General features: G+C 43.1%; 1 protein-coding gene across 2 annotated transcripts in view; it reads left to right on the plus strand.

Annotated features, from left to right (window-relative positions):
* The window catches only part of wdfy3 (WD repeat and FYVE domain containing 3), a 61,432-nt gene that overhangs the window by 19,662 nt on the left and 27,451 nt on the right, over positions 1 to 14,319 (plus strand). Inside the window, exons 15-33 of one of the 2 annotated variants that reach the window (XM_055223969.1) lie at positions 403 to 617; positions 806 to 918; positions 1,636 to 1,873; positions 2,773 to 2,873; positions 3,039 to 3,257; positions 3,336 to 3,520; positions 3,613 to 3,844; positions 4,329 to 4,489; positions 5,002 to 5,113; positions 5,241 to 5,431; positions 6,146 to 6,298; positions 6,939 to 7,012; positions 7,331 to 7,492; positions 8,872 to 8,966; positions 10,124 to 10,253; positions 10,482 to 10,699; positions 12,283 to 12,479; positions 13,400 to 13,534; positions 13,993 to 14,172. In XM_055223969.1, the coding sequence (XP_055079944.1) occupies positions 403 to 617; positions 806 to 918; positions 1,636 to 1,873; positions 2,773 to 2,873; positions 3,039 to 3,257; positions 3,336 to 3,520; positions 3,613 to 3,844; positions 4,329 to 4,489; positions 5,002 to 5,113; positions 5,241 to 5,431; positions 6,146 to 6,298; positions 6,939 to 7,012; positions 7,331 to 7,492; positions 8,872 to 8,966; positions 10,124 to 10,253; positions 10,482 to 10,699; positions 12,283 to 12,479; positions 13,400 to 13,534; positions 13,993 to 14,172 (3,111 nt within the window). The remainder of the gene's footprint in view (positions 1 to 402; positions 618 to 805; positions 919 to 1,635; positions 1,874 to 2,772; positions 2,874 to 3,038; positions 3,258 to 3,335; positions 3,521 to 3,612; positions 3,845 to 4,328; positions 4,490 to 5,001; positions 5,114 to 5,240; positions 5,432 to 6,145; positions 6,299 to 6,938; positions 7,013 to 7,330; positions 7,493 to 8,871; positions 8,967 to 10,123; positions 10,254 to 10,481; positions 10,700 to 12,282; positions 12,480 to 13,399; positions 13,535 to 13,992; positions 14,173 to 14,319) is intronic. The other variant, XM_055223970.1, reaches the window with a different exon arrangement.

The raw sequence follows: 14,319 nt of genomic DNA on the forward strand, positions 1-14,319 counted from the left end.
CCCCCTGACCGTAGGACTGGACTCATGTGGATATGTGGTGACAGTTAGTGCATATCATCAGACTAGCTATGCTTCCGTTGTAGGGAGTAGATAACTTTAATAAGTAGAGTAATTTGGAGTTTATTTTTTGATTACTACATTCCATATGTGTTTATTCATAGTTTTGATGAGAAACTTGAATGGAAATAATAATGGAAAGAAAAATGTAAGAAGAAAAATAAATGTCACATTTGCTGCCCGAAGTACATAAAATTGTGAATCTATGTAAAACTAAGCAAGGATTTTAGCTGCATCTTAATTGGAATATTTTAACTACATTTTAGTAAAATGTGTCATCTAACCTGCACTTTTAACTACCATGATTAGCATGTTTACATGTTGACCATCTCCTCTCATGTGCAGCATGCTCTGGACCTGCAGCTGGCTGTGGCGAACGCCCTCCAACAGCTGGTGAACTCTGAGAGGAACCAGCAGATCCTCTGTGAGGCCTGTGTTCACCAGAAGCTGCTCCAGCGCTGCAGCCAAGCTCTGGGCGACGAGGAGCACCCACTGCACCCACCCCTCCAGAGGATGTTTGAGAGGCTTGCCTCTCAGGCGCTGCTGCCCACCCCTCTCAGGTACTCCTCTGCTCATCACTCCTCTCAACAACGTCACCATGCACATACATGCTTGCCATATATTTTTTATGCACACTTATTTACTGAAATAATGCTGTTTATAGAAGCGTTTTCTCCTGTCATGTGGATTTGCTTTAAATCCACACCATTGACTCCTTTACACTCACCCCTTCCTGTGTGCTGCACAGGGAGTTCCTGCGGCTTGGAGACCCTTTAAACTGTGGTGCATGGGACAAGAAGCAGCTGAAGCAGTACCGTGTGCACAAGCCCAGCTCGCTCAGCTATGACCCTGACATGAGGAGTAAGTGACACTGACTGCACTAAACAAGCAAATCCTCTTGCACTGCACATACACTCCTCACATACACTTTGAACTGACTTCACAAGTAAATCTAAATCTGCCTAAAGCTCACAACTCACTGACAAAGGTGTCAAAAGCACCCATTATTTAACCATGAATAACATGTGATTTTTAGTTGTAATTCAGTTTCTATTCCATTTCAATTTCAATTTCTGACGACCATAGGGCGGTGCTATAGGCACTGAATAATTTCTCTTCCCGCATATGCAGGGTTCATTGAACTGCAGCTACATTTGTAACTTTCAATTTAGAGTTCCAAGCCATTTCTGAGAATAATTCTAGTATTGTTTTATGCACATTCATAAATTTAAAACACATTAAATCATAGGTTTGAAACCACAATAAAATGACTTCAAATGATTTCACAAACCTCACTTCTTCCCACGTGTGGTCTGAACACACATTTAAAACAGGCTGCACTTCCACCTTCAGCACTGGTGTCATGTGCTCCATCTGTTCCTCATGTTGCACCAGTTTATAAACCAACATTTCTGCCCTGATGCTCCCCTCCCATGCCTCCTACCCTCTCCCTCCTCTCTGTGCTCTGCCCCTGACCCTCTCCCTCCTCTCTGTGCTCTGCCTCTCACCCTCTGCCTCCTCTCTGTGCTCTGCAGACAGTGCTCCTCTTACTCTCTCCCTCCCTCTTGTGCTCTACAGACAGTATGACCTTGTCCATGGAGGGCTTTGGTCCTGATAGTGTTTTCACCACTCCGGCTGAGGACAACGGCCAGTACCGCATCAGCCGCAGCCTTGTGCGCTCTGCGGAGGGCAGCACTGTGCCTCTTACCAGGGTTAAGTGTCTGGTCTCCATGACGACGCCCCACGACATCAGGCTACATGGCTCTGCGGTCACTCCCCCGTTTGTAGAGTTTGACACATCACTGGAAGGCTTTGGGTACGTGCTGAGCTCACTGTGTAGCATTATCAAGGTGCATATGTGCTGTTGGCTCTTCTGTAGTCTCCTGGCGCCAAGTGCACCAACTGGTCCTATCTCTTACGTTGGACTTAGCCACATCCGTTAGTACGGAGTGCACCAGCTCAAGTTAAACCCAGTCTTAGCTGATCCTGGTCATAGCTGCATGTCCAGGAGAAAAGATTCTGAGAGATTCTGTGCTTGTTGCCTGGACACAGCAAAGGTTCTTTAGTTTAACAGTGTAAATTATCCAATAGAATTGCGGTAATCCATTAGAAGGAATTGCATATGGCTAGCTGTCAAACTCACGTGCAAACAAACAGGTATGCGAACATTTTACTCATGTGTCCATCTGCATATATTATTTGTGCAGTGTTAAATGATCTATCATTATCAGACCTTGTCACAATAAAGCTGCCTCTTTAGCTAGAAAACACACACAACAGAGGAACTTCAGTCATGTATAGTTTTGCTGTGGTCTTAGATGATTAATTGTCAATTCTACTGACTTGACAGGAAAGCACATTTGTGTACGAGGTCTGCCTGCCCGACCAGCCTTATGACCAGTTGATGCACTCGACTCCTGTAATCTCTTGTAGTTTGATTTAGCCTGACGTAATCTGCCGTAGTCTGGCGTAGTCTCCTGTATTCTACTGTAGTTTGACGTATTCTCCTGCGGTATGGTGTAGCCTCCTGTAGTTTGTCTTAGTTTCCTGTGGTCTGGTGTAGTCTCCTGTAGTCTGGTGTAGTCTGTTACAGTCTCCTCTAGTCTGTCTTAGTTTGCTGTAGTCTAGAGTAGTTTCCTGTAGTCTGACATAGTCTGGCGTAGTCTGGAGTAGTCTGATGTAGTCTGATGTAGTGTGTCCTCTTTTGGCCTGCAGCTGTCTGTTCCTGCCCAGTCTGGCCCCACACAACGCCCCCCCACACACCACCAGCGGCTCAACTGTGAGCGACGGAGCTGTGCTCAGTGGCATCGGCACAGGTCAGTGAGAGCCTACAGCAGTATATTCTGATCATGTTCAGTTAAGCAAAAGAAGCTTCAGACAGTATGTGCATGAGGATTGCAAACCATTAGAAGCTGTGAGCTGGTTGTCCTTCAGTGCCCCTCTGTGAATGCCTAACCCTTCCCCTGTGTATGTATGTACAGGGGAGCGCCTCTTTCCCCCTCCCTCTGGCTTGACGTACTCCAGCTGGTTCTGTGTGGAGCGTTTCAGCTCGGCCCCCCAGGCTCACCCCCTGAGGCTGCTGACACTGGTGCGCAGAGCCAGCTCCTCAGAGCAGCACTATGTGTGTCTGTCTGTGGTACTGTCAGCTAAAGACCACTGCATCTCTGTGTCCACCAAAGAGGAGCTGCTGCACACGTACTGTAAGCCCACTCTCTTATCAGTATTATTCATAATGTGTATTATGACTAAGGCCCACACAACCTGTTCCCTCTTGCCAGCTGCTGAGGAGTCCAGTGATGAGTCCTCCTTCTATGAGTTGCTGCCCTGCTGTGCACGCTTCCGCTGCTCCGAGCTCATCGTGGAGGGACAGTGGCACCACCTCTTGTTGGTCATGAGTAAGGGCATGCTGAAGAACAGCATGGCCACGCTGTACCTGGATGGGCAGCTCATCAACACGGTCAAGGTGCAGTCTTCTTATACTGCACATATGCATGACTAATGTATGTCTCTTTGGCTGTTTAAAAAGACTGCTAACATTTGTATTTCTCTTTGTAGCTCCACTATATCCACAGTGGCCCAGGGGGCTCAGGCTCCACTAATCCCCCTGTGGTGAGCACTGTGTACGGTTACATCGGGACACCCCCTGCCCAGAGACAGGTATCGAGCCTGGTGTGGCGCCTGGGTCCCAGCCACTTCTTAGAGGAGGTCCTGCCTGCCGCCACCGTCACCACCATCTACGAGCTGGGACCCAACTATGTGGGGAGCTTCCAGGCAGTCTACCCCCCATGTAAGATTCTGTGTGGCCCCTCGTGGGACAGCATTGTGTAGTACTGACTGGTGCTTTGCTTGTGTGGCTCTGTGTGGCTCTGTGTGGCTCTGTGTGGCTCTGTGTGGCTCTGTGTGGCTCTGTGTGGCTCTGCGTGGCTCTGTGTTGTACATGTGTTTAGTACGTCACAGGTGTGTGTCGTCAGGGTCAAGAAATGCCAAAAGTGTAAAGCAGTAGTCAAAGCAAAGGATGACTTTTTTTTTTAATCTAAAAGGAAGTTTTTAGTTATTTTGACTTTATCTTTTGCATCTTCCCATATGTGTCATTTATAGTTTTAATGCTTTAAGAGAAAATCTATAATGTCATGGAAATCATGAAAATAAGGTAGAACTATAAATGAAAAAGTGTGTCCAGACTTTTGACTCGTGATGTAGTTGTACTACTGATGGATTCTACGTTCATGTGGTATAGTATATGTGTAGTACTGACTGGTGCTGTGTTGCAGGTAAAGAGTGGAAGAGTGACATGCCCCCTGTGTCTCCTGTGGTGCTGGTACCAGAGGAGAAGATCTCCTTCAGCCTGTACGCTCACTCGGTCTCCACACTTACTGTGGCCAAGATCCGAAAGCTATACAATAAGCTGGACAGCAAGGCCATCGCCAAACAGGTCAATCCCATATACTGTCTTTGGATGTCTATGGAGCTCAGCAGTGACTGCCCGCCTCCAGTTCATTCAGGAATTAAATTTCCTATTCATTTTCTCATAGACTTTCTGAAAAAAAAAATGTAACGTTTGAAAACTCAGGGTTAATCCGCTCTGTTGTAAATAACAACCACACATCCTGTCAATTATTTAAATCCTATTTCTGAAACTTTATAAACTGAAATTAGTAAAACATTTAGTCGAAACCTTCGATTTAAATGTGCTCTTTGGACTTAAAACAATAGCATTTGGATATTAGTTACCACGTAGCTGGTTAGCCTATGCAATGTTTTTGGACTCTATTTGAAATTTTTTAAATGTCTATTGGAAAAATGAATGGAAAATTTACTTCTGGAACCGGAGCAGACTTAGAAGTGGGCAGGACTGTTGTGTTCCATATGTATGTACATGCACAAACATCATGTGGGTGGTTGTATTAAAGTATACTTCCTGACACTGGGCTCTCTTGTTTGCAGCTGGCTGTGTCGTCTCATGAAAATGCAACTCCGGTTAAACTGCTGCACAACGCTGCTGGACACCTCAATGGCCCTGCACGCACCCTTGGAGCTGCTGTCATCGGATATTTAGGTACTTTAACATGAATCCAGAGAGTGATGTGGTACAAATTACAGTGGTTTTGCATGGTATTAAAAAAGAAAACATTTCCAGTGACATTGCCAGCAAACTGTGAATATGTAATTTCTGTCCCCTCCAGGAGTGCGTGCGTTTGTGCCCAGACCCGTGGCCACAAGCCTCCAGTATGTGGGTGGGGCAGCGGCCATCTTGGGTCTGGTTGCCATGGCGTCTGATGTGGAGGGGCTGTACGCAGCGGTCAAAGCTCTGGTGTGTGTGGTCAAGAGTGACCCACTGGCCAGTAAAGAGATGGAGCGCATCAAAGGTTACCAGGTGAGAAATTATAGCTGCAAAGACAGTTTGTGGATGTTTAAATCCTTGATGCATGAAAAACTAGGGTTAAATACTACAAGTCTCAGGAACGATGAAATAAATAAATAAGGTAAATATGCAAATACTGTATGTAAGATTTCAATTTTCAGTTCCATAAAAATGACCTAAAAGTGTCACCAGATACGAGGTAAACATGTCAAATCAAATATCCTGATTTATTCTTAGACACATTTCATGTTTTCATTTGTTGTTTTGGTTCTCAAAATTATTATCCAATCAGAAAGCGCCATTTGGGTTGCCAGTTTTAATGCTGAAATTTGATTTAAACCTAAAGGGATTCTGATCTCAGTTGACCTAAACCCCCGCACCTGCGGCCAACCATTTATCAGTGGTAGTGCAGCCTCTGCATCTCAGTAAATGAATTCTGGAGGTTCTGAGCTTTCACATGAGGCATGTCCATATACTGAGGATGAGAAAAACTGGCAACCCAGGGTCAGTGATTGTTGAAGCCTTTAACTAGACTAATAGCTACTAAAAAGTAAGAAGAAGTGATGGGTGAGGGCAAGAAGAGTTTAAATTGAATTGATTCCATTTTTATCAAAATGCCTCATACCAGTCATATAAACTTGACGTCCAAGAAACAGTGCTCTGTGTATGAGGTTAGAGGGAATCTCAAGGAAATGAATGTAAGCCAGCATAATGTGTGTGTTCCAGCTGCTGGCCATGCTGCTGAAGAAGAAGCGCCCCCTGTTGAACAGTCACATATTGCACCTGACCTTCTCCCTAGTCGGCACCGTGGACAGTGGCCATGAGACCTCCATCATCCCAAACTGCACCGCCTTCCAGGACCTGCTCTGCGACTTCGAGGTCAGACCACAGCCACAGCATGGACAACTATGGGTTTATTTGTTTATTGTACAGCTGGGTACCTTAACCCATTTTATTGTGTTTTATTGTTTACCACGTTTTAGCACATTTTATCATGTTTTATATAATTATTTGGATTTCATTTTTAAGTAACTTTGTCCCAGATACAATAAATATACATATTCGAGTCAAAAAAGCATAACACTGGGTGAATACCACAGTATATTTAAGCCAAAATGGTAAAATAAAGAGCTATTTAGGAGCCAAAGCATCGTGATTAATTTCAATTTAAGCAATTAAATGTAGTTGATGCCCACTTTATTGTAAACAATAACTGGGAGAAATGGGTCTCTTGACGGGTCCATTTTAGAATAAATTTTCACAAGTCTCCTAACCCTACATCCCCCTCATACAGGGACATTTCACAGTAGTGAGCAGGAGATTTTGATACATTGTTATTATTTGTTAAAATTATGATGCTGCTTTGTTGAACACATGAAAACCTGACTCTAACGATGAGGGTAAACCCTTATGTGGCACAAAGCTCATGAAAGCTAAAGTTGCATTATGTTTCCTGACTAAAGCTGCAGTACAGCAGGTTTAAGTTGTTGACTGGAGTGTCTTGTGCTCTCTCTCTCAGGTGTGGCTGCACGCGCCCTATGAGCTCCATTTGTCTCTGTTTGAACACTTCATTGAACTGCTCACAGAGTCCAGGCAAGTTCAGACACTGTTCTATCTGCTGTTGCCCTCTACCCTTCTCATATTCTCATTGTGTATATTTAACATATTTTTCCTCACATTTATTTAAACAACAAAAACACAAAGCAAGATTCAGCTCAAAGTGCACATTTTAAAATAAAACTATGAACTGCTAAACTAGAATAAGACTCCATGAAGACATTTAGCTTGTCAAGAAGTCATTATATTAGAATTAGACGGCTGTAGCCATTCAAAATGTGATTCAACTAGAATGAATTACTATATTAAATTGATGTGACCAACCTGGGTACAATCTTGTGTTGTGTCTAACAGTGAAGCAGCCAAAAACGCCAAGCTGCTGCGTGAGATGGGTCTGATCCCACGGCTTCTGCTCACCCTGAGGGACCCATCCCTGTCCCAGCCGACTGTGGGGGCCATCAGCAGTGTGCTCAGCCTCCTCCTCCAAGGCTTCCCCAACCCACTGGAGCTGCTGCGGTGAGACGACCCTCTCCAATTTCCCTCTGTTAGCACTCCACACAAGGAATCAGGGACCAGGCCAGTCAGGGGATAGTCCCAATTGTTAGGTCTGGTTTAGTCTTGGTTTTGTACTAGTTTAGTCCTAGTTTAGACCAAGTTACTTCTTGTTCAAGTGCACAGATTATTTGATTACTCATTTTTCTAAAACATTGTTAGCATCATTATATAAAGAGGTAATTCCATACCTGTTCCCTAGCACCCATAACATTAACAATTACACGAAATTGTCTAAATTACACAATAGTTATGATTAGAGTAATAAAAATAACTAACCACACCTTTGGTTCATTAAATGAAAGTTTAAACTATCAGAAAAATGCCTTCCTACAATTTAGTTGGAATTTTACGTATTGATGATAACACTGGTAGAGAATTCTGTTTTAAAACTCAGCACTACTTCCTGTATTTTTATACTTTTCTTTTCAACGTCGGCCACTTCACCCTATATCATCGAAGGCTATCGTCGCCGATAGAGCGTGGTTGCGGACTTTCCAGCAGCGTAACTCCGCAACCAGTCATGCTCTCATGTAAATTGAAACGGCGTCTCAAAACGGAGGCACGGGGCTATCTAAATATTTTGCTGTCATTACGGTAATCTGCCTCTGTTGTCACTCGAAGGTGACGAATGAGAGCGCGGGGCTGCGGGGATTTTCCAGGTCATTTATTCGATGCATAAAAGAAAACATACGGATGGATGTGTAAAATAGAAGTAGTTGTGTGAAAAAATTGAGTAAATTCTGATACTTCGTTTAAGATGATTTTTATGGCTAAAAAAAGAATAAAAGTCTAGGTGAGCTATACTGGCCCATAGTGTGCTCAGTCCTTAAAGGGTTAACTGATGTAAAACTAAAAAAACAATATTTACCACAGGTACTATCCCACCAAATCAAGTCATAATTAGAAAACCATGAAAACTTGTCATATACAGGTTTGTTGCATTTTAGTTCAAGTTGTTTAGTCCTGGTTTAGACCTGATTTTGCTCTAGTTGAATCTTGGTATAGTCGTGGTTAAGGCCATGTTTAGTCCTCGTTTAGTGTTTGTGGAGTCCTGATCCCTGATCTTATCCTTGCGTAGCCCTGCTGTAGTTTTGGTTTAGTCCTGGTTTAATCCTTGTCCAGTCCTTCCATTTTTTTGTGAGAACTCTCCCTTGTTTTACTTCTGCTGTGTGCTCATGCCTGTTTCTCCAGATAGCTTGGTTTAGTCCAGGTTTAGTCCTGGTTCAGTCCTGGTTTAGTCCTGGTTTAGTCCTGGTTTAGTCCTGGCTTAGTCCTGGCTTCATCCTGGTTTAGCCCTGGTTAAGTCTCTTTGCTTTACTCATGCCTGTCTCTCCTCACAGCTTTGGGCAGTTCATCGCTTCTACGTTGCCCACCTTCGCAGTGTGTGAAAAGTTTGTCATAATGGAGATTAACAACGAGGAGAAGCTGGACGCAGGTAGGTGCACCTTCTGCTGACCACATGTCTCATTTACGTTCAGATATCCATCTAGTGTTACAGAGTTGTCAACACAACCATCAAAGGGCGACAAAGCCTTCTCAGTGGCTACTCCCCGTCTGTGGAACGCCCTCCCAGACCATCTCAGGGCTTCACAGGCGGTGGATGCTTTTAAAAGAGGACTAAAGACTCACCTTTTTACCCTGGCCTACAGTTAAATACCGGCTATTGTCTTATTGTTTTTATTTTGATTTTAATTGTCTTCTGTTTTTAAAGTCTTTTTGCACTGTAGCACTTTGAGATTTGGTGTCAAATTTAAAGTGCATTATAAATAAAATGTATTATTATTATTATTATTATTATTATTAAGGGGACTGTAGTCATAGTCTAGTCAACATTGCATAGCACTGGTTTGCTAAAGAGGAAATGTATTCAAAATAATGATTATATGTAGTAGATATGAGTCATACATTGTTTAAAGCTGTACTATGTAACTTCTCTGGTGGAAAGTCTGCCACCTGCTTGTCTCCATGGAGGTGTCATTACTTTGCCCGGAGTGTGCTACAGTATGACATTAAACTGATTTAGTTTCCATTTATTCTATTTATTTAGCTTAATATTTTAACTTTTAACCAAGACATTTACCAACACATTATCTTTATCAGGTTAATTAGGGATGCCGATATCAATCAATACCAGTGCAGGCACTGAAAACAGTATTTCCTTTAAACAAAAATAAAATAACACAAAACTAATCCAAATGTGTTATTTATCCTTCATGTAACTACAGAACAACTTAAATTAACTCAATAAAAGTTGAAACATTCTGAAAGTATTTGGGCCAAATATGACCAGTAAATTATGACATCAAGATATCAGCTGAACCGATATTTGGAAGCAGATACCCGATCCAGTAAATCTTTCAGTATCAACGCCGATATCCAATACCAATATCAGATCGGCGCATCCCTAGAATAAATCCAAATGTATCAAAATATTATTATTATTTTTTGTTTCGTTTTTTCAATTTCCTCCACCCCTAATACAGAGATGATTCTATTTGATAGATTTGGTCTCAAAAACTGTACAGTGTTTTGTTTCTATCACATTGTGAGTTGTTGATGTTGCTGTGACAATGACTGCGTGGCTTCTCCCAGGAGAGGATGATTTCGGTGGGCTGCTTTCTGCCAGTGTCATCCTCCTGAGGAACCGTCTGCTGGACTGTCTACTCCGGCTGCTCTTCACCCCCAAAGAGACCTCCAAGGACAAGAGCTGTGTCAATGCCCAGTGAGACACGCCTCAGTACCCTGCACTACACCCTGTCCTCCTCTTTCTGTTTCTATTCTCACTCTCTCCTCCTCCCCATCCTGTGTCTGTTCTCTCTTTTCCTCTGTCTGCTCTTCTTCCCTCTCTCTCTTTTTCTGTTCCCTCTTCTGCCCACCCCTCTCTCCCTCTTCTCTTTTTTCCCCTCTTCCCTCTCCATCCTTTAACCTCTCTTCCTCTCCGGGTGTGCAGGGCGTGTGAAGAGGTGGTCCGGACGCTGGGCTTTGATTGGTTGCTAATGCTGATGGAGGAGCACCTGCACTCCACCACTGTGACTGCTGCCCTGTGGATCCTGGTGGTGCTGCTGTCCAACCAGTCCATCCTGCACCGCTTTAAGGAGGGGCTGTGCGGGGGTGGCTGGCTTGAGCACACCGACTCCGTGCTCAGCAACAAGATCGGCACAGTACTAGGTGAGGAGAAGGCTCTGACACGGCTTTACTGTTGTCACAATACTAACATTTCTAACTTGTTTTCAGTAGTAAAGGATAGGCTTGAGACTCAATACTGATTTTAATACCCATACAAAATAAATAAAAACACTCCTTTTTTAGACAATAGAATTTCATTATCCAAATTAAATCATAGTACTTTCATTTATATTACCGTGTGGCCCATGGGCATATACTAATCTATGTGATGTACCGCTGAAGATCATTCTAAAGCTATTCAGGAAAGGTTCATTTCTGTCCCGATGTAACTATTTAGTATTAATACTGGTTTTAGGATAGCTTAGTATTTGATTTTTGATACTTTTGACAACCTACCGGTACATGGGATTGGGCTACAGCTTGTGTACAGAATATGTGAAATACACAGCTCTGTAATGTTCATAAACAATTTCAGCTTAGTTTAGACCAGTGTTTCTCAAAGTGTGGTATGCAGTCGCACACTGTGGCCTCTGCACTTTTACTTCATAGTATTACTTTTATTAAAGTTAAAAATCTATTTGTGTTTGTCCTCTTTAGTGTTAATCTTTATTACATGATTTTGTTTTAGTTTAGACTATGAACTTAAATAGTCTGAAGTTCAATTTTGTGATACTATTTGAAAAGTCAAATATGATCTTGGGTAGACTTGGACGTATTCCAGGACTAGGACTGGTCCAAATTAAGCCCACATGAGGACTGAACTGGGCTCAAACCAGGACTAAACCAGGACAAGAGTGAACACACTGTGTCATTAGAGCCATGAGGAGGAGCTCTGACCATGTCACATGTGCTGTGGTCCACAGATTGTCAGTCAGGAACAGCTCTCCCTCACAGCTGGCCTCTCTTCAGCCAACACACAGCAGCACAGTTAATGCGGCGCGCAGCCAGCGGTTTGTCTGTCCTCTGGACCCTCAGCCTCAGCCTTCAGGACTGGCTCTTATCAGGGCACACTGTAAGCCTGCTGACACTGTACCTCAGTCAGACCGCTGGTCATCTGTATGATTATCACAGGAGAGTTAACCACTTTTATACCAGACAGTGTGCCCAGGTGGAGAGCCAGTATCTGAGGTGAAATAAACTAGTGAATTTCTGAGATGCTTTTACTGTACAGCTATAGTCTCCAGTAGACAGCCCACAGCCCCTCTAGCCTCCCCTGAGCCCAGAACAGTGCCCTCTGGCTTTCATGTACTTAACTTTTCAAAAAGCATGTTTAGTCCTGCTTTGGTAAAGTTTGTTAACCCCAGTGAAACCCAGAGCTTTCAGTTTCAAAAAAAGCCAATCTAGAGTCTGAGTTACTGTAGTAACATGGTGTGGTTCACAGGTTCTCAAGAGTTCAGTTTTCTTTGGTTCACTTACAATACAATAATTAAATGCTAAATTATATTAAATATATTATTTTATTTTATTTTTTGCACTGATCCAAAAAATATGAAATGGGATAAGAGACCCTGTAGAAACCCACCATGACACCAGAACCTTTCTGTACCCCTCCCTGTGTCCTGCCAGAGCTGTAATCTCTTCCTCCTCACTCTCCTCTGTATAATTGCATGCCCTCCCTCTCTTAGGCTTTAACGTGGGCCGGAGTGCTGGCGGCCGCTCCACGCTCCGGGAGATAAACCGTGACGCATGCCACTTCCCCGGCTTCCCAGTGCTCCAGTCTCTGCTTCCCAAACACACCAACGTTCCCGAGCTCTACTTCTTGCTCATGGCTCTGTTCCTACAACAGCCGGTGCCCGAGCTGCCGGACAGCCTGCAGGTACATGTCAGTACAACTCCTCTCCTACTCTACACGTCTGGCCCAGTGTCACTGTGTATGCTTCTCATCTGTCTGACCTGTGTGCTTTGGCTCACATCTTGCTGGTAAATATTTGGACCAGAGCTGCTGCTAGTCGTTTGAGTGCTATAAGCAGAACTCCAAGGTGGTGCCTACATTCCCCCAACCCCATTCGAAAGTGTAACGAATGCATAGGGGTTTGAAGGCTGTAATACAACTATTCTGAAGCTCTTTTCTGAAAGTATATTGTATAAATCACATTCCTAATGGGGCTCTCAGAAAATGTTGTACAAAACTGTAACTTCCTGTATTTTGCGTTCTTGCATTTTAGTTGTAGCCTTTACTCATTTTAAAGTGGGACTAAATACCTAGACTCTTCCCACAACCGCATTTCAAATAGAGCTGATAAACTGGACAGTACCTGGAGGAGAGGGTGAGATGGGGACCTGTATCCACAGGTAACTCCACCCCTGCAGACAGGTGTGTAAAAGAAACACCTGGCCATAATTACATCAGTTCTGTGTTATGTCACATAGTACTTGAAATTGCCACTGGAGGAAAATCAAGAACATTGTGATTTTTTTTCTGTATATTGGAATGTGTAATTAGATTTTTCAATAAAAAGTACATTTGAAAAAAAAAATTGAAAGAAATTGCTGCTGGATCCAACACACACTTTTGTCAGTTTTTGATTTGGAACGCAAAGCTGCAATTGTACCTATGTTTGGACTAAAATGGCCAAAAAGTGACTTGGAACAGTACATAATACTATTAAAACATCATATAAAGTGGGAAGGGAGGGAAGGGCACTGTCTTGTATGTATATGTGTCTTGTTTTCTTTGTTCAAAATAAAAATAAAAAGTAGACAACTCGCTGACAGTTGTACCGTCTGCTGTGTCTCGTGCAGTTTGACCTGGACTCCATCTGGTCGTTCATCTTCGGGGTCCCAGCCTCCAGTGGGACTGTCATGGGTTCTGTCAGTTCTTTGTGCACTGAGGCGGCTCTGCTGCTGCTGGCCATGCTACGCAGCATGCTCAACCTGGTGAGAGCACACTTTACTAAATAAAATAAACAAACACTGTACATCTAGTATCATCTAGGCACTCACTACCAGTCACAAGTTTGGACACACCTTCTCATTCATTGTGTCTTCATGTTTACTACAGTGATCAAAGCAAAGGGTAAAAGGCTAAACAAATTTGGTTAGTTCTGAGTTTATTTTTTGTTTACTACATTCCATGTCATTCATAGTTTTTATGACTTCAGTGAGAATCTACAACGCAAATAATCATGGAAATAAACATCAAATGAAAAAAGTGTGTCCAAACTTTTGACTGGTATTGTATAGCCATTATTATCACAAGGAGTGTAGCCAAAATTCTAGTGTAGAAAAAGAGTCTATAGTTTCATGAACATTTCAATCTGCCAACAAAACTAATAAATTACTACACTAGCAAATAACTGTCTCTTACACATCTTCAACTGTGTCTCTGTCCACAGCCCTGGCAGTCGGAGGAGGAGGGCTCCTGGCTACGGGAGTACCCTGTCACTCTGATGCAGTTCTTCAGATACTTGTACCACAACCTGCCAGACCTGGGCCCTATGTGGCACAGTGCTGACTTTCTGTGCGCTCTGGCTGCTACTGTCTTTCCCTTCAACATCAGGCCCTACTCTGAAATGGTGAGTGCTTCTCCTGATACTATCTTCTGATCATACTACCTCAGAATCTTCTCAGACCCCATTCAAATCCAAAAGAAAAATGATTTACTTCAGGTAGAATTTAGTTTCTTTTAACTTGTTGATTATAATTTGACCTGTATATAGAAA

The sequence above is a fragment of the Periophthalmus magnuspinnatus genome, chromosome 9, assembly GCF_009829125.3.
Source record: "Periophthalmus magnuspinnatus isolate fPerMag1 chromosome 9, fPerMag1.2.pri, whole genome shotgun sequence".
Taxonomy (NCBI): Eukaryota; Metazoa; Chordata; class Actinopteri; order Gobiiformes; family Gobiidae; genus Periophthalmus; species Periophthalmus magnuspinnatus.